The 26,474-nt window shown below is 32.8% G+C and overlaps 2 protein-coding genes and 1 long non-coding RNA gene across 6 annotated transcripts; all 3 read left to right on the plus strand.

The window, feature by feature from the left end:
* Positions 1-2,476: 2,476 nt before the first annotated feature.
* Positions 2,477-5,111, plus strand: LOC145041328 (putative protein phosphatase 2C 15). The gene is made up of 8 exons (XM_078989348.1): positions 2,477-3,158; positions 3,309-3,480; positions 3,576-3,729; positions 3,812-3,875; positions 3,968-4,075; positions 4,161-4,286; positions 4,358-4,593; positions 4,700-5,111. Exons 1-8 carry the CDS (start codon positions 2,946-2,948, stop codon positions 4,902-4,904), a joined length of 1,278 nt encoding a protein of 425 aa, XP_078845474.1. The 5' UTR covers positions 2,477-2,945; the 3' UTR covers positions 4,905-5,111.
* A 14,420-nt stretch (positions 5,112-19,531) lies between these two features.
* LOC145039323 (uncharacterized) lies at positions 19,532-20,122 on the plus strand. Its single transcript, XM_078987393.1, has one exon. The coding sequence runs from the start codon at positions 19,532-19,534 to the stop codon at positions 20,120-20,122; it is 591 nt and encodes a 196-aa protein (XP_078843519.1).
* Positions 20,123-21,003: 881 nt separating this feature from the next.
* LOC145041329 (uncharacterized) lies at positions 21,004-24,160 on the plus strand. 4 transcript variants are annotated; one of them, XR_013680075.1, is made up of 5 exons: positions 21,004-21,287; positions 21,743-22,109; positions 22,503-22,641; positions 23,135-23,684; positions 23,765-24,160. It is a non-coding gene; the product is annotated as an uncharacterized LOC145041329 (long non-coding RNA). The 4 variants fall into 4 exon arrangements; XR_013680074.1 differs by having other exon boundaries at positions 21,004-21,857; positions 22,051-22,109; positions 23,765-24,158; XR_013680073.1 differs by having other exon boundaries at positions 22,051-22,109; positions 23,765-24,157.
* Positions 24,161-26,474: the final 2,314 nt, after the last annotated feature.

The following is a 26,474-nucleotide window of genomic DNA, read 5'->3' on the forward strand; positions in this document are numbered from 1 at the left end:
CCCCAACGTATTTTTTGTGTATATTACACCATTAAGGTTGTTATAACCGTTTATAAATAATCATTTTACCGGCTTCTTCCTGTTAAAAGGACTATCTGTAAATGGTTATAATAACCTTAATAGTGTAATACGCACAAAAAATACGTTAGAGACCTAAAATGGACAAACAGGAAACGTTATTACTCTCCTAAGTCATTATACCTAAAACAAATTCATAGACTTGGAATCAGGGGTCATTTTGGGATGTCTAGATCTCTATTTTCGGTAAACAAGTAGCCTCTATAAAGAGAACCCTTAATGAAAAGAGAAAGGATAGTTTATAAGCCCCTTTGTACGATTTTGATTTTGAAAAATAGTTGGACCATTTATTTCAATATTTCATATCAATTTTGGTTTTGTATATTTATAACAGTTACAATAGTCAGCAAAACAATTAAAACAAAAGGTTGCAATCATAATTTTTAGGTTGAGACCAAGTGGCAAACATCTGATGAACCAAATTATGTTAACTGGGTTCGTGAGGCTACAACTCAAATTTTCTTGGGGAACTTATAGTAAAAAGTTTAAGGAGGTATTATCCTAAGCTTGAATATTATTGATATTAACATAATATCATTATTAAAATTACTTATATTGTTATTAACAATATTAACATCTTATAATGAACATTGTCTGTATTTTGTTAGTCTTAATAAGTTTTATAATAATAAAACAATACCAAATAATTATAATATTAATACTAATAATATGTTGAACAAGAGAAGGATTTATCATTGAAAGATATGTGGCCATGAAAGGCGAATGAAGGCTGAAAAACCAATAGGCGTCTATTATTGAATTTATCTAACCCAAGAATGTCTAGTGACTTTGGGAACATCCGATGCCAAAGTCACTAAACGGGTAAGTTATCAATCCCTAAAACGGACTATGTAATTCTATGTAGTATACTTTATACGTTCGGTTATGAGCGATCATTTTACTAGTTATAAACTATCCTTATGTGATTCCTGGTGAAGCATATACTCGGGGTACGTGCAAGGCGGATAGTTTTAAAGTGGATTGCCCATTCATAAAAATATTAATATGACTTGTCGCATGTGTTGTTTCTATCTACTATTATCTAAAAATAATAAAGTTATTAATGACATGACGAAACCAAGAAATAACCCCTTACGTTCGAAATTATAGAAGATATCCTTTAAGATCAAACAAATCTATCGAATTGAGTATGATCGTACGTGTGATAGCGTTTGCTATACCAGTAATATCAATGAATCCGATTATTACACTCGCTCAGGATGCCCTTTTTTAGTTTTCAGGGTTTATTTCTTAGTTCAAGATCTCTCTTACTAACTGAAATCAAAGAATTAATAGATATGTTCCTCCCAAAATGGTAATGGGCTTGGGTTATCAACTTATCATCTATATTCTGTGTGTGTCAACAAACAATTCGAAATATGTCGACTTTTTAGAAGAGGTCCAAGTGAATTAACAATGATTTTAAGCACATCTTTTTACATTATTTCGGAAACCCAATGACTCGATTCTATGAATATTTAAAATTCAGGATTTTGGTTTGTACTATGACCAAGACCCTTGGTCGTAGAGAAGGCCATGCCCCCCCTGAGTTTAGGTGGAAGATTTGCTAGGATATGGGGATCCTCAAGCTCTTATGAGGCTGTGTTACCATTTAACATTTGCATTTGTATTTGGGTTGATTGTCCCTTATTTTAGAGGCAAACAAGTCACTTATGGTTAGACCAAAGGCTTTTGTCTCACAATCATTTTTTATGGACATAATTGCTCTCTTCTTTTATCATATGATCTTCTATATCTTATCAATTAAATTATATGATTTTAGTAACAAAGTATCTAGGTAATATTTTAGATGCAAAGCTATATATTAGCTATTTAGTTTGATATCTTATCAATTAAATTATGTGATTTTGTTAATTTACCGATACTTAGTCATTTATCAAACTTTTACCAACTATATTATTTTACCTTAATCTAAAGAACATCTAAAATTCAACAGTGAGGTATCATTTAGTTTTATGAAACCTAATAATATGCCACTAAACCGACATTTTTGAAACCTAATTTTTCGATGGGTTATGCACGCAAATCAAATTTGAAGAAGTCGGTAATTAAAAAGGCTGGAATCAAGGGGAATTTTCAGTGTAGTTTCTTTTTCTTTTAATCTTATAATCTTATTATTTTTCAGATAAAATAAAATAAAAACATTAGATAATTCCTTTTAAAAAATCTCCGTTCGCTGTCTGGTGTGGTGGATGTGGATGTTCCTCTACTGACATTCTGACCTGGGTTTTTCAGTTTCTTGTAATTAATTGATATATATACGTATATATATTTATACATATAATACTCTTTAATGTTCGTATACATATATATGGAATTTGGGTCAATACAGCTAGAGTGCTGACGTATATAAGGTTTAAATGATTGGGGGAATTGATTTCAAGTTCATAGCTGTCAGCCATTCCGCGTTGTTTTTTCCTATTTTTGACGATTTCATCGTTCTTGTTCTTTTTCCTAGTACAATTGTCGGCTCCCCAGTTGTTATCAGATCTGCATTTTGTTTTCATATTGTTTTCAATTGAATTCTTGTGGGTGTTTAGCATTGTTGCAGGATTCCGGGATCTCGAAGTTCAGTTAACCTGTTCGCAAGTTTCCTCTATACAATCATATAAATTCTTTCATTTCGATACAGTTTTGCTCTCAGATTTCATTTCTATTCTACTTCTCGTATGTTGGTTTTTGATCTGTTCTTACACCAACATAAGGTGTAAATTAATTAAACATTCATCAGGCAGAATTTCGTTTGTGGTAGGAAATTTTGAATGTGATGATTAAAAGTTGAAAATTTGGGGGAATTTCTGTATATACCCTCAAACCGGAGAAGAAAGAGATTTCCGATTATAAGTATGGGGTCGAGGGTAGAGAGTCATCAACATCACCCTGATTATGTCTCTTTAGCTGCACTGATGAGTAGAGAATTGAAAAGTGAAAAAATGGAGAATCCATCTGTGAGATTCGGATGTGCAGCTCAATCGAGAAAAGGCGAAGATTACTTCATGATGAAGACGGATTGTCAGGGACTTGATGAAAACCCTTCTTCGACTTTCTCTGTTTTTGGGGTACGTTATGCTAAATTTTACAATCACTCAATCAAATATTTTGAATACTTTGGTGCTTCGATCGTATTTCTATCTTTCGCGATTAGGGTTTTTGATTTCTGTAACTGAATCGAATCAAACATCAGTCAAACATTTCGTTTAAATTTCCAGATTTTTGATGGTCACAATGGGGACGCTGCAGCAATATATTCGAAAGATCATCTTTTTAATCACGTTTTGGACGCCATGCCTCGTGGTCTTGGACGCCATGAATGGCTTCAGGCTTTACCTAGAGCTTTGGTCGCTGGTTTCGTCAAAACGGATAAGCAATTTCAAAGCAAAGGTACGAAGAACTTTGCAGAAACAAACACACACACACACACATCAATGATCAAACTTCTTGTATAAACACCAATCTGTTAATCGACTATTCAACAGGTCTAACATCAGGAACAACTGCTACCTTCGTGATTATCGATGAATGGACTGTAACAGTTGCTTCGGTGGGAGACTCTCGTTGCATTCTTGATACCCCCGATGGAGCTGTATCTGTCTTAACCGTTGACCATAGGCTTGAAGAAAACACCGAAGAGTGAGTAGAATGTCTTTTTTCAAATTCCCAGACTTATTTCTTGATAGGAAACATGGGTTTGATTTCAAAATCCGATTTTTAGAAGGGAACGTGTAACAGCAAGTGGAGGCGAAGTAGGGAGGCTCAACGTTATCGGTGGCCCTGAGGTTTGACCTCTATAAAGTCAAAGAAAATGATCAATTTCTATCCTTAATTAGCTTCATTTCGTGATGGATTGATTATGTTGAATTTTTGTCAGATTGGACCCCTTCGATGCTGGCCAGGTGGGTTATGTCTTTCTAGATCCATCGGCGACATGGATGTCGGCGAATTTATCGTTCCGATACCTCACGTGAAGCAAGTGAAGGTAAACAAACAATCACTCTCTGTTTTCTGATCTCCGTTTTCTTTAAAGATTCCGTTTATAAGTGTTATTTTTCCACTTTATAAAGCTTTCGAATCGTGGTGGAAGGCTTATAATCGCTTCAGATGGCATTTGGGACGCTTTATCGTCGGAAGCAGCCGCCGGATCTTGCCGCCGGTTGCCGTCTGAACTTGCCGCTAGGCAAGTAGTGAAGGTAATCATCTTCTTTTTTCCGCATAAAACACGAATTTCAAAAACAGATTTCTAATTTCACGATTTATACAGGAAGCATTAAGAACAAGGGGACTAAAAGACGATACAACGTGCATAGTTGTCGACATAATTCCGCCGGATAATTCACTTCCACCACCTTCTCCTCCGCGTAAACCACAGAGCAAGCTCAGATCGATGTTGCTACGAACCAAATTCCGTGGTTCTGCCACTAAATTGTCGAAGAAACTGTCGGCTGTAGGAATCGTAGAGGAACTGTTTGAAGAAGGTTCAGCAATGCTTGCAGAAAGGTCAACTATATTTTATATGTTTTTATATGAACATATGATAACTACTGTTTCTTCTTTGGGTTTTAGATCATTAATGGCGATCTTGATTTTGTTTTTGAACATGTAGATTGGGGAATGATGACACGTGTAATTCAAACAAATCTGGACTGTTCATGTGTGCGGTGTGTCAAGTTGATGTAGCTGCAAGCGAAGGAATATCAGTTCATGCAAGCTCAAAACCATGTCGACAGGGTCCTTTTCTCTGTGTTGATTGTCGGGATAAAAAAGATGCGATGGAAGGAAAACGACGTAGCGGAATCAGAGTCATTTAATCTCGAATCTTTTGTTGTTCTACACGAAAATTCTTTTGTTTTTTCATTGTTACTTAATACTTAATTCTATAGGCCATTATAAGTGCAGAAATCATTAATAATAATGTTTATAATGAGTTGTATACCACTAATTCCATGTATTTTTATTGTACTAATTTGACATATCAAGTATTTTTGTATGACATATTAAAAGGTTTATTTGTCTAATTTGTATTTTGTGAGTTTTTTTTATATATATGTGCGATTTGAATCTTACACTAGTGGGTGAGTTTGTTGTGAATCACTAGTTAGTTTTTTAATTGGTTTTTTACATTTTTCTTTCATGTTAACGGAGAATAAAAATATCTTATGTCTTTATGAATATTCATTACATGAAAAGATCGTTACATAACAAAAAGATCGTTACATAACAGAGGAAAATATGAGTTGAGTCCCACTGGAAAATTTCAAAAAAAAATAATAATAATTAAAAAAATAATCTTGTTAACATTCAAAATTCTAAAGAAAACAAAGCATGAAACAGTAAATTAGCAATTAGGAAACATCAAACCAATACAATTGGTCATGTTGATTGTCAACGCCAATTGCTCAGATTTTGTCATTTTGACATCAATTCGTTTACAAATTTTTTAGACTTTAATGTCACATATTTGTACATGTTCACAGCAAAATAATCAATGGCATTTTCTTAGCTAAAGGTAGGTCAGAAAATCAAATTTTTTTATAAAACCCAAAATCAAAAGTTGAAATTAACAGTAAACTCAAATTCCTAACTATATAACAAATTAGTAAACTCAAGTTCTTAGCATTACCTACCAAATACCATTGTAGCCTCGAATCTTTAAGTTTTCCTCAAAATCCTCAAATCTATCAACCTCCTGCATAAACGAATAAACTACTATAAAAAAAGGGTTACATTCAAATCAAATACTAAAACAAAAAACAAACGCCGATTGAAAGTTAAGGCTATTATTAAACTCAGCAATGCAAACCTTGTAATTTAGTTTATAGAGAATACAATGTTAGTAATTTGTATAATATAGAGAATGAAAAGTCCTTAGTTGTTGTAGTCTGAAAAAGTCCCTCCAAATCTTTATCTTCTTCTACCAAAACAAGAAAATTTAATCAGCTTGCAACATTATTTCAAGTAATAGCAAAAAGTACTTTGTCATGATGATTAAAAAACTTAACATAATGGTAATATTTTTACTTAAAATGTGAAAGGAGGTAATTGGTTTGTAGAAAGTTTTTCGAAAGAACGGAATTTTTCAAAGGAATTAGAATCTAAAGAAATAATAATCTGAAGAAATTTTATGGATACAAACTATTTTTTAATTAATTGTAAATATATATATATATATAATTGAATTTTTAATTTTTAGTTTACAACAATATCTATAATGAAGTTATTTTGGCCTTCTAACAAAAAAGAAGAAATTGAATTTAATTCCCTCCGCCCTCCCCTAAGAATATTCAAGTCCATCAAACATGGATTTGAAGGATTCTTATGTAACTAAATTCCAAAACACACGATGGAATGGAATTTGAAATTCCAATTCCATCGTTATCTAAAAACCAAATTGTTTTCATATTACAGAGCTTGATGGTTGAGTGAGTGATGGTGGTAGCAAGCTCACCTGTAGTATGTTCTCTTCCATATAGAGCAACAAAAAATATGTTCTTTAATACAACCACTTTGAAAACGGTTAAGAAAGGAAAAGAAATTTTGCAAGTAAAGGTTAACTTAGTGGCTATTAACTTCAGAATTCAATCTATTTGAGACTGATTATTACTTTATTGTGTAGGTTAACTATGAAGCTTACATGAATATTAACAAAAACAAAAATCCAATAAATAAATAATTAACCCATTTTGATATAATAGCATACAACTTACCTTAGTAGTATCTATCAAAAGATCACTCTCTGCAAGATATGATGCATAAAATTGATCACCTTTTGAGAATTCACCTCTTGTCGTGAAACCCAACAATTTCCTATGATTAGGGAAGTACAAATTTGTCTAGTTGATTGATTTTTGAATAGCCTTACTTACATTCAATTGAAATTAACAAACTTAATAATTAATTTGGAAAATAATGAGAATATTTAATCAAACTTAAAGTAAATAATTTCTTTGAAATTTATGACATGTAATACTTGATAATATCAAGTTACTCATTTTTTGTATTGAAACAATAATAAATGATGGCCATTGAGAATGAATAGGGCTTGAATCAGTTAAAAATGCTACTTTCAACTTTACTCATTTTATGACAAATGAAAAAATATCTGATTAAAAATGGAAAACATATTGCACATAATAATAGTTTAAAAATGATAATTATTCATTAATATTGTCAATTGTTGAGCGAAAATATATGTCAATAAATATTAACTCAAAATTATATTTACTCTAAACATCAACATAATTCTTAACATCACCTAATATAAAAATGTAAAATGAAACTTTCATAAGTTGGTTAATGGTTTACCTAAAGTCCCTTTTAAGGAAAATATACATTTCGGTAACTAAAATTTCGATTCCGAGATAAGTCAATTTTACGAAATACATATTCCAGTAACTTAAATCTGTAAGCTTTCAGATTGAAACTCCAAAATATTCTTAATTTATGAAGATAGTACCAAGAAAAGTTTGAGAAAGTACCAAGAAACTCAAATGCACTGTCACTTAGTATTGTAATATTGTACCACAAACTTAGCTCTGAGAAATGTACCTTATCTAAGAAGAAAACATAAGGAATTTCAAAGGTTGATTGCCCCTTCCACCTGTCTATCTGTACACAAACAACTTAACTATAAACTTAAAATGAAACAACTTTACAGCTTCATAAAAATCTTTAACTACTTAAAACACCCCTTACCCAAAGTATCAACTTAATCCCCTACCACTCCAGCCTTGATCTTCACCACCACACCATCTATAAATTAATCAACATCAAATTAACTCAAAATACAAACTGATATAACCAAAACATCATAGTTGAGTCCGCATAAATAAAAGTAGCAAAAAAGAACCAAAAGTAAAAAAGATGATTACTCTTTGGAGCAATATGTCGAGCAGTTGGTGTGGGCGGAAAAAAAAAACATGTGGTTTGTCTTCAGTCGACAATCGACATACATAAAGTCAATGGCCATAGAAAATGAAGAAAGTGGAGAGCGACTGGAAAGGACCAAAGGTCAACTATCGGTAACGTTTGGGCAAATCTGACATCCTTACACCCGTAGTCGAAAACCTAAAAAGAGAAAACTAGATGAAGAAAAGAGAAATGTTGACGTTGTTGCTCTAGATAAGTTTATCTATAAAATTTATTGTCATTTTAAAAAAATTTAGTTTATGTAATTTAATTTGTTACACGTTAAGGCTTAAGGGCCCTTTTTTTCGGCTCATCCTGTGCATTTGAATTCTCAGGACCGACCCTGCATATGAGCCAGATGTTATGGGAGTTTTGTATTTTCTAAAAGTATTTACCGATAGATAGTCCTTTAAAATTTAATTACCAAAATCTAATAGATTTTTTTCTCGGTCTTTATCTTTTTAACTTAGACATCCACGTCACCTTTATGTGTATGGTTTCTTCTCCTCATTGTAACCATGGTTGCCAAAATTGCGATCCTGATCGTAGGATCGTACGATCCTAGGTATGAAAAACGATCCAGATCGTAAAAGGATCGTATTTGGGGTAGGATCGTAAGATCGTAGGATCGAGATCCGATCCGATCCTACCTTCCCTTGATTATTTTTTTAATGAATTTATTTCACCACTTTATGTCTTTTACCCTTTACCAATTTATCAGTTATCATTTTATATTGTGACATATAACTAATATTTTGATGTTTTTATAACTTTTGAACGAAAAATTGAATGTTTGAAATATTTTTCATTATAAAAAATTATAAATTAAAATTATATTTTATTTTGTGGGATCTTAGGATCCCGATCCCGGTCTTACAAACCCAAAAACGATCCTAGGTAGGATCCCAATCTTGACAACCTTGATTGTAACCATAATAGTCAAATCCCCATGAACTACGATTTTGGTTTAACGCATAGATAACAATGAATGGGTAAATTATGAACACAATTCTTCATTTACCCCATTTTCAGAGTTTAAAACTATTGGGTATGACCTAAGAAGTTAATTTAAGGGTTCTATAGGCTTCGAGTTCCTTTACTAACTTTATCTCGTAATTTCTCCATGGACTATTTTATTGCCACTCGGTAAAAATTAACACGCTTGAAGATTGAGCTTACTTGTTTAGGAATTTGGGGTGAAGTCCTTGATATAATTAAAGATATAATCATATAAACTTGATTTGGTTATGTATTCTTCCCAGAAGCAGCATGGGCTGCTGCCTTTGCCTTCTGCGCAATCACCCCCTGGCCCAACTCAACACCTACTGGACACTCTTCTCAGCAGCAGCGCTGGCCAATTCGTCTGTTGCCCAACATCAGGTGCATCCCACTTAAAGGTGCACAAACCGTTTTTTTTTTCCGAATCGGTTCGGTTCTAGTCAAATAAGTCAACACCGGTTCAAGCATAAACCGGTTCGGTTTCAAACCGGTTCGTCATTGAAAATATCCGATTCCATATAAACAGGTTCGGTCCATCCTAAACCGGTTCATCAAAATGGTTCGAAAGAACATAGAAATATTTGCTGGTGGAAGAAGATGATCATACTCTTTGCTGGTTATATTCCTTTATAACCTTACCTGTAACAGTAAAACCAAGAAATAGATTTGTTTGTGTAAGAAGATATTGCTTTGTTCTTGATGTGGGTTGCTATAAATATTGGTTTTGGTGGTATGCATGCAAGGAGAGTAGCAAAAATAGAAAACAAAGAAGTGATCCGCCATCCGTAGACCGTAGCAAACTAGCAATTCTAAATATTCACGAAGAATTATATATATATATATATATATATATATATATATATATATATATATATACTCATAAGGTTGGTGAACAGTAAACCTTTGGGATTTAGATTTGTGCCACAAAAATTTCTGTTATATGTGTATTAATTCTCATGAGGTTGGTGAACAGGAAACTTTTGGGATTTAGATTTATGCCACAAAATTCTATGTTATATGCGTATTAATTCTCATGAGGTTGGTGAACATGAAACTTTTGGGATTTAGATTTGTGCCACAAAATTTTCTGTTATATGGGCATTAATTCTCATGAGGTTGGTGAATAGGAAACTTTTGAGATTTAGATTTGTGCCACAAAATTTTCTAGGTTTTATACATTTGCCACAACTCTTTTTTAGCCCCCGCCTCCTTACCTTCTGGTCATAAATCCTCTACCGACTCCAATATTTTTGCCCTCAACTCCGTTTTCCCTCTTAATTATCATTCCCACCTCCATCAACACATCACCGCCGACCTTGCCTCCCTCAGTCTTCCTCCACCCTTCCTCCGACGTCGTTCCCCTCTCCGATGTAGAAAAGAAACTCTTTTGCGGAGAATCGACAGAGAGAAGATGCTTTTTTCTGCTTCAAACCTCAACCAGAAGACGGAGTTGGTCGATGAGATTGAAGAGGGAGATATCGAGAGGAGAAGACCGGAAAAGGGATAAACGCAGCAGCTTTGTCGCTGCTGCTTCTGGTCAACGGGAAGGGAAGAATGGGAACCCGCTTGTACGTTCCTCCTCCCTAAGCCTTCTTACGACAGCTTCCCGGATGCTCTGTTCCGACCTAGAACATACTCTAACTCCCTTTGTACCCCTAAATCCAGACAGCAACCACCAGTTCTTATGTGGCCAACTACCATCCTCTTTTTATTCTTCTTAGAGAAGTTATGTGTGTGAATTTAGGATATGTTAATAGTTGCTTATCGTTTTTTTTATATTCCAACAGGGTGTCCGTCCGCCCCTCTTTTTCTCTATATCTGTCTCTTTTATTACCGGTCAACATATCGGCTAATCAGCTGATAAAACCAATCTTCTCTTAGTGGATGATTAATTTTTACTTTTGATTTTTATACTTTTGGAGAATCTTATGTGGGTTTGATGGTTTTTTTATGATTTGAATTGGCTTGATGAGCTTTTTAGTGTTTATTTTTGTTCTGTGAAGCAAGCTATATTAATTAAGATATATAAAACAATTTATTTTGATTTGTTTTGGCTGTGATTCACTTCTCTGTATACCGTCACATCCTGATCCTCTTCACTGCTTTGAAAAATATGGTATGATTTTTTTTTTTTACGATTTTGCCCTCCTTTAATTTATTCTTGTATATTATATAAAAGGAAAAGTGAATATACCCTTAAGGGTATATAAGCTTACGTAACCAAAGTCACTATAATACACCATTTTGTTTGATATATTCATTATAATCTTCTTAAACTTCAACCCCTAACTTGATTTACTTTTATGATTTTAAAATTTTAATTATTATCTTTCTCTTACATCATATCGTTTTGTAGAACACCTATTAGGATATGTATATTATGGTATAAATATGAAATTTATAAAAATGTTGGAAGTAAATCAAGTTAGAAATTGAATTATAAAAATAATGGATAATTACAATGTATATATGATACAAAACAACGTAGTATGGTTAGTTTGGGTACTTAAGTTTATATATCAGTAAAGATATATTCACTTTTTCCCTTATATAAAATATAGAATTTGTCAGTTTACAAACAGGTAATGGAAGTACCATGCGTTAGAGAAACCTCATTAGTAATATGATGAGATCTTGTAGAGGTGGACATCAACTTTATAGTCACTGGTAACTCTTTTACTTTTCAATTATTAACATTTTAAAAAAAAAAAACTTTTTTATTTCTATCTTTAAATTCCATTTATAGGTCAAGAATTTAAGAATTGGTGCCCATGATAAGAACTGATCTTCCTTCAATTTTTTTTCTTTTGTTGTTGATTCCAAGATTAATTTTCTATGGTTGTGGTTTTTTTTACTGATATACCCTTTTCTATCAGGGACTTAGTAGTGCAGCAGTTGTTAAAGCATATAACATGCTCCCAAATTTGGTAATTATTCTATTTTTATTAAAACGGATCAAACTTTTAGTTGATTATTATTGTTTCTTTATAATCTTTACTCTTCAGGATTTGTTCATCTCTTCATTGATGGATAAAGGGGTTTAGTTTTTCTCATCAACATTATAATGGTTCTAAGCATTAGGGATGAGATTTAGAACCGGAAAACCGGACCGGAACCGGAACCGAACCGGAACCGTTAGAACCGGAATATATAGAACCGGGTCCGATTCCGGGTTTAAAAATTGGCTTTATCCGGGTTCCGGGTAATCCGGGTTTGGGTCCATTGGGTCCGGGTAAACCGGGTCTAAAATCCGGAACCGGTTTTTGGAACCGGAACCACTTTTAGGGCCGGAACCACTTTTTGTGAAACGTTTACAAGATGTATATCTTATTCGTTTCAACTCCAATTGACATACGGTTTTTTCCAACATGTAGTTTAGAGTTTGTACATGATTCTAGACTATAAATTTTTCATTTTTAGTTTTATATTCATTGACTTACAGTCCTCAAAAGTTGAGATACCAAAGCTGAAAGTTTTTAGTTTTTTAGTTTTTTTGTATTCGGTGAAAGTTTTAAAGCATGCATATCTAATTCGTTTGAAGTCGGATTGACATGTGGTTTTTTTCAACTTCTAGTTTACAGTTTGTGCATGAGTTTAGACTATAATTTTGTCATTTTTGGTTTAACATTCAATGATTTACAGTCCTCCGAAGTCGGGATATCAAAACTGAAAATGTTTTTGTACTTTGTATTATGTGAAAATATTAACACAGGTATATCTCATTCGTTTAAATTCGGATTGACATGCGGGTTTTTCCAAAGTGTATTTTAGACTTTGTACATGATTTTGGACTCTAATTTTGTTAATTGTGGTTTCATATTCAATAAGTTACAGCCCCCCAAAGTGGAGATATCAATATGAAAATTTTCAAAGTTCAACCCACTAAGTTGTAAGTAATTACCAAAAATTCCGGTTTTTTCGGGTTTTTCGGGTCTAAACCCACTTTATCCGGTTCCAACCTACCCACTTTGATGTTTCCGGGTTTTCCGGTTCTAGACCCACTTTACCCGGAACCATACCCGGAACCGAACCGGAACCGGTTCCTATATACCGGTCCGGTTTCCGGTTCTATAAAATCCCGTTAACCGGTTTCGGGTTTTCCGGGTCCGGGTCCATCGGATCCGGGTTTGGATCCACTTTCATCCCTACTAAGCATACCCATTAAGCTCATGTTTGCAAAGTATACACAAATATTACTCTTACTTATTTAAAAAAAAGAAAAAGTTAAAAGTTATTTGGTTGATTGTTTACAATGTTATAATGTTTATGTTATAGGATTGCTAATGGGATATGACTCCCTAAAGTCTTGAAGCTATTTCAAGGAACAACCTTTACTTGCATATTTAAGTAAGTTCTTTTTTATTTTATAAATTATTTATTTGTTAATTTGATAACTTTTTGCTTTATATTTATAGATATTATGATCAACGTGCCCACTTTCACAATTAATTTCGTGCCCTTTAAGTGATTCCAGAATCTAAGCTTCACTTTTAAAATCAGAAGACTAACAATCTACTTGTGGAAAAGAGTTTGATGATAGCTAACTAGAATTTAATGAAAAAAAATTGATTCGAATGTTAGGATTAGATTTGTAGCTTACTTTAATTTGACACAAATGGTGTTGAAACATGAGTCTTTCTTTTTTAATTCACATAAATATAGATTTTGATTTGGATTCTTTTTTTAAAAATCTTTTTTTATTTTTTTATTTTAAAGATTAAAACTTCATAATTAAAATGTTGAGTACACTGTTAAAAAAACGCCTACTATACTGTTGAAAAGTAGCAACCTAATTTTACAGAAAAGAAAATAATTACTCGTGTTCTTTTTATGATTAATTGGATGGATTTTATAGCTGAAAAGTTTCTCTCAGTACTCTTTTTATGTTCTTAGTTGCTTCTTCACTTAAAAGTTAGTTATTGTTTAAAATAGTTGATTTATGATTCACTAAGTTTTCTATAAAAGTGTATTTTAATTGTTCTTTGTATTTGATTGCTAAGGAGAGTACTTGATAGTTGCTATTTGATAGTTTTTTTTTTTAAATACCTTTCACAAACTTTAAATTTGTTTTTTATAGGTACATCAAGGGATTGTTATTTACGAAAATAAACGGAGCTCAGACCCGCATGCGTAGGTTTCAAGAAATTAGTTTATTCCATCTTTGTAATGGTTTATACTAATTAATAATTTCACTTATAATTCATATTTCTTAACAGATATATACCACAACTAAGAGAAGGGTGTCTTGTGGTGACTATATGTTTGGAATGAGAATGAACTTCAGTTCCATTCCAATCCTTCAAAGTTTTCAATAGTTTCAATTTGTTGTCAATAATTTATAAGAACACATATCAAATTATATTTTTATGTATGAATTTCAGTTGGAGGTCATTGATATGGAGTGTGAGCTGATTGATCGTGATAATCTATCAAATCAGATAAGAACACTAAAGTCAATTAACGTTGATGAAGTTATGGTTAATACATGTTGGGGAACTGTAGAAGTCAACACTACTAATTGATTATCTTAGAATTTATCTGTCTCCTTTGACCTGTGGCATGCATGTAGATCCCCACCTCTTTTGATTGTCTATTGGTTCGGGAAGTGAATGCATGTTCTTTCATAAAAAAAATAAAAATAAAAAAATATATCAACATTTACGCAATGGTGATCCAACCCTTGGCGCTACTAATTCTGCTAGTTCATAAAAAGCACAGAAGAGTGGAGAGGAGAAACCTATCCTATATATTTTATATAGGGGTAAGAAACCTCCAAGTCAAATCCATCTAATCATTTTTTGTTTTTATAATTTTCTTTTATTATTTTTGTAGTAATTTTGTTTATAGTTATTAATACTTTTTTTATTAAATCAATTATTTTTGTATTGTTTTTATTTTTTTTTTATTATTTTTGTAGTATTTTGTTTATAGTTATTCATATTTTTTTTATTAAATCAATTATTTAAAGTAACTTATCATTTAATTTGTTTGTTTAACTACATTTCCGATTAAATTAGATATTTTTTATTTTTTATTTGTTTTCGTTTTATTTTTGCAAATAGGCTCTCTTGTTTATAAAGAAAACTACCGATTTTTTTCTTTATTAGTATTTTAGTTTTTGTTGATTAAACCTATACAATTTTTGTTTTCAATTTGCTGTGTGTTATTGATTTTGTTTTTGTCAAACACGATTCCAATTCTGGTATACCAAAAACTTTGGTTTATGGTTTCGGTTATAAGAATTTAAGATAAGTACATGCTCTTGCTAACGTTTAATAAATCTTTATATTTTTAAAATATATTATTTATTTTTTGGGCTTCTTCAAATATACATTCAAGGTTGTTCTTTTATTTATATTTTTAACATTGTGTTCGTTTTTTTTTCTTTTTAGTTTTGTCTTCGTTTAAATTACTTAGTATATTTCTCTTGATTTATGAACAAACAAGGTTATTATTTATATATATATATATATATATATATATATATATATATATATATATATATATATATATATATATATATATATATATATATATATATAGTTTAGACTTGTATGTGATTGATTAGACTTTTGTACGGAAAATAATGTACTTTAGACATTATAAAAGGGTTTTTTTAGGTTGGAGGGTGTCGTGTCATCGAAACCGCACTCCCTTCATTACCACGTAAGCGTCACGTCATTTTTACCATAAAGTTGTGGTTCCTTGCCACACCTAAGGAGTGGTGCCACACTTTATTTTAAAAAAAAAAAACCTTTAATTTCTCCCCACCCAATCACAAAACAATCAAATTACCCACATCCAATCACAAATCGCGGCCATTTTTTACCGCACTGCGGTTTGAACCGCACCAAACCACACCCAGGGGGCGGTGTTCGCTGCTTATGTGGCGAAACCGCACTCCTTGGAACCGCACCACACCCTCAAGCCTTAGCGCCACCCTTTATATACATTCTAAAAGGTGGGGTTGTGAGTTCTCACTGTCTCCTTTTTCTATGATACAAGAAACTTATCCTACATATATTTGCATACTAAAAAAGCTGAAAGAGACAATAGTGAAAAACAGACATGCATACACCACCCAAATCAGTCCTAAACCGATTCACCCTAAATCGGTTTCAATGACTATATACACAACCTGGTCGAAAATGGTGGTTCAGTACTTAAACGCGATCGGTTCATAGTGAATCGATTTTCCAGTTCATGAGACGGTTCGGTTCTTGAACCGGTTTTTTTTGTGCATGTCTAATCTCACTTATGGTGGATAGCCCAATGGATGACCATGATTCCAATATCCACACAATTCGGACCCCACCACACTACCTCAAACTATGAGTCAAAGAGAGAGTGCAAGGTTAAACAAAAAGTGAATTTGGTCAAAGACAAGGTTGAAGTGAAGAATAATGTGACCGGAGGAATGTCGCCTTCCGCTGAAAAGACATATGCAGCCCCAGAACACTTGAAGAAGGTTGGAAAAAAAAAACAGTTGATGGCGAACTTAAAATGCAAAATCTTGAAAATACAAAAATTCAAAAGTTTTGGGATAAGACATAGTGGTGTATAATATTTTGAAAAGGGAAAAACGAAAAAAAAAATATTGTGTGTGAAAAAACGAGTAAAACGCCATTTTGGAGAATAAAAAGAGAAAGTGGGTTTGGTTTCGTTTGAAGTTGGTTGAAGAGTAATTTGGTTTTATTTTTTGTTGTCATTTTTAGTTTATCTTTGTTTTATTTCATTAAAAAATCAAAAAATAAAAAATTATATATTAAAAAAAAATTAACAAAAAAACATTTATTTTTGTTTATGTATTTTTAGTTTAATCATTTTTTGTGTTTTGTTTGTTCAAGTGATTTTGTTGAGTGTGCAACCATTTTTTGTTAGTTGGGATCCAGAGGAGACAAATAAGAAATCAAGTATTAGCGTTGTGCGTTAAAAGAAAATCATTTTTTTAACATGACTTGCCATCAACGAGTTTTCCGCATGTAATGCTTAATTCTCTTTTTATTACTTTAGACAAACAATGTTTAAAGTTTGGGGATGTGTGTAGTGTCTATTTTTCGTTCACTAAATGATTAAAAAAGGGTCCTATTAATTGGATCCCAGATTTACTTATAAGATCTCCTGGTATAATTATGGTTGTTTAGTCAATTTTCAATACCTGGGAAATTAAACTTTGACTTTGAAAATTTAATATTTTCAGCATTTTTACACCATTGATATCTACAAATATCAAACATTGAAAACTGTATACTCTTAATTCCCTGATTAATTTTCAACTAATCCAACAACATCACATCTAATATAAAATCAAAACTCTGTAAACAAACAAAAACCAAACAAAAACAGCTTCTCATATTAACGAAAGGTAAAATGAAAATTAATGTAAATACATTTTAACGCCTCCAGTGGCTTCCCGTCGACCGGTGTTCTTCGACCGGCATTCTCTTTGCCGGAGAGAAGCCGTCATTCCTTCGACCTCCATTCCTTCGCCGTCCACTGCCACTTCCTTCGACCGCCCACTAGCCTCGCATCTCACCACCGAACCCACTGGAAACAAAGCCATTTATCTTCCCTTCCTCTTCTGCATCGACAACCACTGCCGTCTTCCATTCCTCTTCTGCGGTCGAAGGTAGCCACCGGTCCGACCACCGGTGTTCCAGTCGTCATTCTCTTTGTCGGAGATGAATGTGTGAGAGAGAGAGAACGGAAAATGAAAGTGAGAGAGAGGGAAAGAGAAACCGTTTGGTGGTGGTAGTGGCTTCCCGTCGACCGGTGTTCTTCGACCGCCATTCTCTTTGCCGGAAAGAAGCCGTCATTCCTTCGACCTCCATTCCTTCGCCGTCCACTGCCGATGGAGTCATCGGCGATGCTTCCTTGGGCTTATAATAGATTTAGTATTTTAGGATGAAAGATTTGGCTGTTGGCGGCCATATAATAGATTTAGTATTTTTTTTTTTTTAATTTATATGTTGGGCTTTTTTAAAAACAAAAATTGGGCTTTTTTAAAAACAAAAATTTGGCTTTTTTTTTTAATTTATATGAAAGATTTGGGCTTTTTTAAAAATAAAAATTGGTTTTTTTCTTAAAAAAAAAAAATTCTTTTTATATAAAATTTATTTTAATAAACCGCATTAAAATTTTATAAAATATCTATTTTTATTTGTTTTTAATTTTTTATATTTTTTCAATATTTTAATTATTTATCTGATGTGTTTTTTTTTTTTTTTTTTTTTTTTAGAGATGTTTAAGTTTTTAGAAATCAACTTGTCGGCTAAAGATAAAGATTTTTCTACAAAAACTTCGGCATTTTCCACCGGTCAGGTTATATAATTATATCAATTACGATGCTTTCAGATACAACATATATACTAACTCAATTGAAATTTGATTGCAGAAGTTCAAGTCTCGTGAGGAATTATTAGAGTGGACACAAAACACCGCACGTTCTTTAGGATATGTTATTGTTACTAGAAGATCAAAGGCATATGGGAACGGCTTTGTGCATATCCACGTATTTGTTAACTATACTTCTAAATCATAACCTTCATATTATTATTTATTTACGTATTTGTTAACTATACTTCTAAATCACAACATCCAGGTGTTTTGAAATACATAGAAGATACTTGGTTGAACAACTACAAAGAAATGTTTGTATCTGTTTGGATTGATCAACATCTTAATTTTGGAAACAACACAACCAATAGAGTCAGTGCACATGCCAATTTAAAGAGATTTTTGGACTCTGCAAGTTCTAATCTCGATAGATTTGTGCAACGAATTAATAAAATTGTGCAATCACAACTCACTTCAATCAGTGAAAGCTTTGAGAAAAGCTTAATTTTCCGATATAAGCATCATAATTTGTACTGCTTCGGGTTACTAAGAGGTTCTGTTTCAAACGAAGTTCTTGATATAATAGTAGGAGAGCTCCAAAGGTTAAATGTGTCAAAGTTAGACTCCTCAAATTGTGGTTGCAAACTCCGTACCAGTTGTGGGTTACCATGTGCTTGCATGCTTTCTGTTTACTTAAGCTCAGGTTAGTATGTTCAATTACAACATATATAAATTTTTAAATATTACAAAAATATTTATTTTGTATTTTAATACAGGTGAAGAAATACCCTTGGATTTAATAGATATCTTTTGGAGAAAGCTTAGTATTTTTGATACGAAGCCTGAAAAAAAAGGCAATATTTGTTGCGACGATGAAGTTGAAAAGTATAAAGAAAATTTCAACAAGTAGACAGAAGCAGGAAAAAAATTTTATTTGAAAAAACTAAAAGAGATATACGATCCGCGCACAATTAATGTTGGAGAACCTACAGTTCAAAATAAGACCCGCGGACGGCCGAGTATGAAGAAACAACATAAAAAGAATGTCAACCCTCCAAATCAAGCTCCTCCTAGATGCAATGACTCTACCACATCAGAGTTCATTGGGTTGGATTTAAATAAAGAACCTGAAAGGCATAATTATTCGTACGCCATTGACTTAAATGAAGAACCATGAATGCATGATCCATTCCTAATGAAGAGTATTCCTGATGTATTTCATGATTACATCGACAAGATACAAGATGTACTCGGTGATGGAAACTGTGGGTTTCGAGCGGTAGCTGTTAGTCTAGGGCACAGTGAAGACCAATGGCTATACATTAGGCAACAATTGCTTGAAGAGTTAGAAAGTCAATTTTATGCATACCAACAAGTTTTTACTGATGGGTTCAATGAGGTATACGAGTCTTTGTGTTGGGTCGAGTCACCTGCATATTTGCGACATTGGATGATTATGCCTTTGACTGGTTACTGGATTGCCAACAAGTTTGGTGTGATTGTTCATTGTCTAAGCCATGAACAATCTACAACCTGCTTCCCTCTTTGGAGAGGTCCTGAAGAGTTTCAATCTCACCGAAACATTACAGTGGTACTTGTAGGCAGACATTATATTTCGGTGTCTTTAAAAGGAAATTACCCAATGCCTCCAACCACAACATATTGGAATGCTCATAAAAGCTCGTATGCATCTTTCTGGCAAACTATGTATTGGTCGCGTTTCGAATTATACAATCAACATAGGCCTCGTAGTTCTGAAATACCTTGGATACATATCACGGATTAAGTATGAATGTAATTGAACTCTTTTGATATGTATTGCTTTCAAAATTTTGTTTTATTATTAGTATGTCATATTTGTAGTCTTTTGTTATAATATTTTTAAATAAAACAATTTTAATAAATTACATACAAATAACCTAAAAAATATATAAAAAATTATATTTAGCCTATTTTATTTTGCAAGTTTAATAACCTAAAAAATATATAAAAAATTATATTTTACCTATTTTATTTTGCAAGTTTAAAAAAAATATAAAAAATTATATTTATCTATTTTATTTTGCAAGTTTAAAAAAATATATATAAAAAAAATTATATTTAACATATTTTATTTTGCAAGTTTAAAAAAGATTATTAAAATACTTTAACTTAATAATTATACATAAAAGACACAAAATTATTATGTAATGATGATTATTAAAAGGTAATGATTAATATAATGATTTGTTTATTTAAGAAAAAAAAAAGTAAGGTAATGATTAGAAGCGTCCTTTAAGACTAATAAAGGGTCTAATTAGATGGACCCTTAAAAAAAACTATTTTTACCCATAATTTTAAAATTTTTACATGAGTTTTTGAGCTTAAAAAGACAAATTATTATTATTATTATTATTATTATTATTATATATATATATATATATATATATATATATATTAAAAATGTGAAAAAATTTAACAGTTCTTTCCTGTGATTGACTGGATTTTTTTTTTTTTTTTTTTTTTTAGTTTTGATCCTTTAAATTACATTCCGAGTCTTTCTATTTTTCTTTGTGTCTCACTTTGTTAATCTATTAAAGTATTTTTGTTTGTCTGCCACCTTTTTAATTTATTAATAGAATAAATCTATATACTGTAATTTTAATGGACTTACTTTTTCGTGGCATATCTTAATGTATCCCACGTGTGCCATTTTCTCTGTTCTCTCCACAAACCCACCGGCTCAGGTAACGTTCGTGTCACAAAGCCCTAGAGACGAAACTAGAGAGAGAGAGAGAGAGAGAGAGAGAGAGAGTCGCGGAAGAGGGTGAAGGCAGCAGATGTGTGGCTGTTGTCGGTCCAGAAAGAAATGACGGTGGCCGATGAAGACGACGATCAATCGGCTTCCGATATTGACTCTGAGTCGGGATCAGAGTCGGGGTTGGGGGAATTCAGTGTGTTCTTCATATGATGTAAGTCTTTCGCTTCCCACTTCCTTGATTGAGCATCGTGTAGCTCGCAATCTCCTCAGAGAAGGAGTTTCGCGTAAGTCTCCTTCTTCTACCTGCATCGCCGTCGACGCTGCTTCTGCTGCTTCCATTTGAAGCTAACGGCGTTTTGTCGCCTACCTAATCCCTTCTCCATTTCATTAGTTATATATCATGTTTTATTTGGGTGTTATCGCTTCCAGAAACTGCTATCATGTTTTATTTTGGTGTTATCACCTCCAAAAACTACTTATTTGATTCTATTTTACCTCTTCGTGGGTAGTTCTTTAGTTGAGCACACCACGTGTTCGATGAAATGTTTGAGTCAATCAATATTATAAATAAATCCTTTTTTTGTTCAATTGTTAAATCCATCCTCCTGCATACCCGACAATCTGAATGAGGTACGCTTCAGCCCTAAATTCTTCACTCTGTATCAGCTTGCTTCTCTGATTTCTCATCCATGCAATAACACCATGATGGGCATGAGTGGATGTGTAGCAAAACGAAACTTCTGTTTTGAGCATAGTTGATAATTTTTGGAAGGATACAGAAGTAAGAAAGGTTTCTATCACGTATTTATATAGCAATTTAAACATTTTTTAAAAGTAAGAAAGGTTCATGTCACATATTTGTATCACAATTCAAACTATTGTTTCTTTTCTTATTGTAGGAATTAACAGTTTCTTCTTTAGGTTCGTTTAGCCTCTTCTTGGTCTCCTTACGTTTTTATCCTCTTCTGATGTAGGGTTTTTGGCCGTTTTTTTCCCATGCCAGTGAATGTGTTCGTATAAATTCATACTGCAGGTATCTATCGTTACACAACTTTTTTAAATTTTAGCCCCAAATTTATACCAAAAGCATGGAAGTAATAGTCTATTGGCAAATTAGTCTTACGATTTCTCTTATAATATGAAAATTTGTTAATGTTTATAGAACTATACTTTTCTATGTATGTAATAACTGAACATCGCTATTGAATATCCAAAAGTATTGATTACCTTTATATAGTTACATGTTTGATTTTTTAATAAATAAAGCTTTTAAAAAAATACTTATTTATTCATGGGTAAATTAGTTGTAAGATACATAAAATCTCCACCATTTTGTGGTTCTTTCATCCTTTTTTAATACTTTCTAGTTATATGTTTTGTGTGTAATCTATATCTAATCCGACAAATCATGAGAAAATTATGGCAGATTGTGGCAGGAAGGAAAGCAGGATTGAACAAACTAATTTAAGTGGATATGTTTTGTTTTTTGTGGGAAAAAGTGCCAAGTGGTGGTGGATTTCACTATGACATGTTTAGTTGAAGTCCGGTTACTAGATTTCTAGAAGGTATGTTTTACTTAACGTTTTTCCCCCAAAAGAAAGAAAAATAACAGACTTTTAATTAGACCAATTACCTTTATTTTTGCTGTCTTTTTTAGTATCTTTATTCATATCCCCTAAGCAACATTGTTTTTTTCTGTTGATTTCTATAGATTCAAAGTTGTAAATTGATAGCAAATAACAGATGATTACTAGATTGTTGACTCAGTCATCATCACAAAATTGTTAACATTTAATTAGAAGTTTTTCCCAAAAAAAAAAAAAAGTTACATCAAATTAATCAAGTTAATTTTATTAATATAAAAAGTGTGCAGGGGCAATATGGTCCTAAAAATGTAAAAATTATATTTTTAAATATTAAAACATTATTTAGGGGAAATATAGTCCTAAAACTATAAAAATTTATTTTTATTTATATAAAAGTACAAAACAATTGCCATTTTTCTGACATTTGTTGATATTGTTTGATACATTCAAATTTGTTATTTGGGTTTTGTAGATCACTGTTTCATACGAAGGTCACTCTCTTATTTCATTAAGATGGAAACCAGAAGGAATTCACATTTTGGAGTTGGAATCACCATACATCATATTGATGTATGTTGATTTTTTTGTTGTACTATTATGCAATTTTTTGAAATTGTTGTCATTTATGTATTTTTTAGGGACTGATCATTCTGATGTTATTTTAAAGCACACCGTCTCAACATTTTGTAAGCATGAAATATTTTTTGAAATAATTAAAAGTTTTCCTAATTATAGCATTGTACTCCAAAAGTATAATGCTATAACAAAAAACCGCCAACTTCCGTCCCGCGCAACGCGCGGGTAACCATCTAGTTTACATTAAATTTCATGTTGAATTTCAAATCTCCTAGTTGGTATTTTCACTCCCTTTCAGTGGTGGGTCCCTCATCACCTGTTTGATAGGTTGTAAGAGTTTAGGCTTCCTTTTATGAAGTCCAAAGTTCTAAAACGAATTGATGACTCGTTAACTTGTTTTTACAAGTTCGCCTAAGTTTCGTAGGTCTCCATTGCCTATTCGAAAGGTATTGGTTTGAGTTGCTTTTCATCTCTCGAAATTCAAATATAGCTTTTACAGGCTTTTTTTTTTTATATGAATTGACAGTTTACATCACAAGTCCAACCCGAGACCCTCAGGTTCCCCTCCACTTATTCAATGGGTTTGTGGGAGTTGGTTTTCTTTTTCATGAAAGTTAAAATATAAAATGTTGTGCTTGCAATTGAATTGATGGTTTTTTTTATTTCACTTATTATTGCAAGTGCAACCTATGCTTCACAGGTTTCTTACCGCCTATTCCACAGGTTCTGGTTTTGGTGGAGTTGGTCTTTTTTCATGAAGTATCGGTTCTTTTTGTAATGAATTAATGGAACTTATATCACTTGTTAAAGCAAGTGCAACATGCTTTGGTGGTTCCTCATCTCCTATTCGACAAAATGATGTTCGTTGGACTTATTTTTATAAAGTCCAAAAATTTTCTTTGGAATTGATGGTGATGCAGTCTTCATTTTATGAAGTCCATATATGCTTTTAATAAGGAATTGTCAGTTATGGTTCATATGTGCTCAAAATTCTATCAATGATGTTTTTTATATTGGAGATGTTTAGATTTTGTTGGAGATGCGATCAAGATAAAATTATTTTGCAACCATTTCAAAGAAAAAACATCATAAATGGTCCCTGTGGTTACCCAAAATCTGAAGTTTAGTCATCGTGGTTTAAAAACTTCATAGATGGTCCCTATGTTGTCAAAACTTTTGATGTTTGGTCATTTTTGCTAACTCCGTTAAGTTTATCCGTTAACTGAAGGGTATTTTTGTCATTTCACAACCCGGACCATTTATGATGTTTTCACTTAATTTTTTTTAAATGGAATAAATGCAGATGGGTCCCCCCCCCCCCCCCCCCCCCCCCCCCCCCTTTCTCTTCCAAACAACCCTAATTCTGTAAGTTGATTTAGAATGTCTGCACCTCAACCCACATCCAAAAATCGTACCTCTGTTAAGATCCATCTCACTTATCGATTCCTTCGTGCTTTAAACACCCTCAACATGAAAAGATCAGTTTTTGATCACACCCAGAACCATAAATGCTCTCACCGTGTAAAGTTTGTAGCCTACGCATCAATGAAGTCTGTTGTTGGACTAAGAAGAGCTTGGAGCCATGCGATTTTATGGAAGATCAGAAACGGAGGTGTGTTAACAAGAAACAAGAAGTCCATCATATAACTACTAGTCTTCGCCTTCATCAAACAGGTGAAATCTCAAATTCAATTCAAGCATTGAAACATTGAGATCATCGATCTCTCTACAAACAAGCTCACTAGAAAATCTCTGGAGGTTTCGGTAATCTAATGTGGTTAAGAAACTTGAGTCTCAGGTGAAATCCCATCAAGATCGAAATTTGAATTTGAAAACTTTTAAGTTTGACTCAGTAAAATTAATAAACATACATCAATTTTTTTAAAGGGACCTACAAGTCAGACTCAAGAAAAAAGAAAGGAAATCAATTTGTTTTTATTTCTTGGCAATAAAAATGTTCACAACAGATGGCTTTCACACTGTTTTTTGTTGTTAATTTATGGGCAAATGGAGCCCTATGGTCAGCATCAATCTCACCACCACCTCTAGCAAACTAAAGAGGGTAAGGATTTCAGTCAAGATGGCTCCGGTAGGTCGATTTCAATGTCCAATTTCACATGGGTTGTCATCAAATGAAATCCAATGCTAAAATAAACCTTTTTGAGGGTTGGGTTCCATCAAGGATGCAAAAAAATTGAACATTTTTGGTGTACAAGGGGGCAATTCAGATGGCGATAATTAGGTCACGAAGGGGCAATTAATATGAAGCGGGTTGTTGGTGGAGAGGGAGGAGGATGAAGAAGATGGATGTTGATGGTGAAGATGGAGGAGGGAAGATGGCGGTCAAGAGGGAGGAAGCATCAATGAAAGCTATTGTACATGCTCCAATTCATAAACAGAAAGGGAATTGGGTTTTGGATTCTTGTCTAGAACGACACTGTTTTTGGTATTGGGAAACTCCAACGAAGGAGTTGCAGACGAATAGGGAGTTGCAAACGAATAGGGAGAAGCAGTGGGAAGGACACAAACAAAGAAAAAAAATTGATCCTCTGATATTGGGCAACTCCATTAATGGATCAATAATCATGACAAGTTGTAAATCTTTCTTTGAAGAACACACAAAAATTGATCCTCTGATCTTGTTTGTTTACTAGTTATGGATCGAGATAGAGAACCATCGACTCCTCTATTCAGATCAAGAAAGAGAACAATCTACTCCAACACCTTCTGGATAGCCTATTAATGGGTTTTCAGGGTATTGATTTTGAGAGAGAGAGAGAGAGAGAGAGAGAGAGAGAGAGAGAGAGAGAGAGAGGCAAGAGACCTTTGATATTAAAATACATTTTTTTTTTCTTTTTTGAAAAAAATAAAAGAAAATAAAACCTCATAAAAGGTCCTTGGACAGTGAAAATACGAAAATGCCTTTTAGTTAACGGACAAACTTAATGGGGTTAGCAATAAGGATCAATCGTCAAAAGTTTTGAAAGCATAGGGACTATCTATGACGTTTTTAAACCACGAGGACTAAACTTCAGATTTTGGGAAACCACATGGACCATTTATGATGTTTTTTCCATTTCAAAAACACATGCATGGTTTTCCCACCAAATTGCAAGATAAAGTGCTCGAAGTAATTATTTTATATCATCCATGTATTTGACTTTCGGGTGGTCTTGGGAGTCCGTCCAAAATTGCAATTTTAAGAAACCTAATTTAAGTCATTTAAACATGAGTGT

Source organism: Lactuca saligna, chromosome 4 (genome assembly GCF_052625555.1).
Source record: "Lactuca saligna cultivar CGN05327 chromosome 4, ASM5262555v1, whole genome shotgun sequence".
Lineage (NCBI taxonomy): Eukaryota > Viridiplantae > Streptophyta > Magnoliopsida > Asterales > Asteraceae > Lactuca > Lactuca saligna.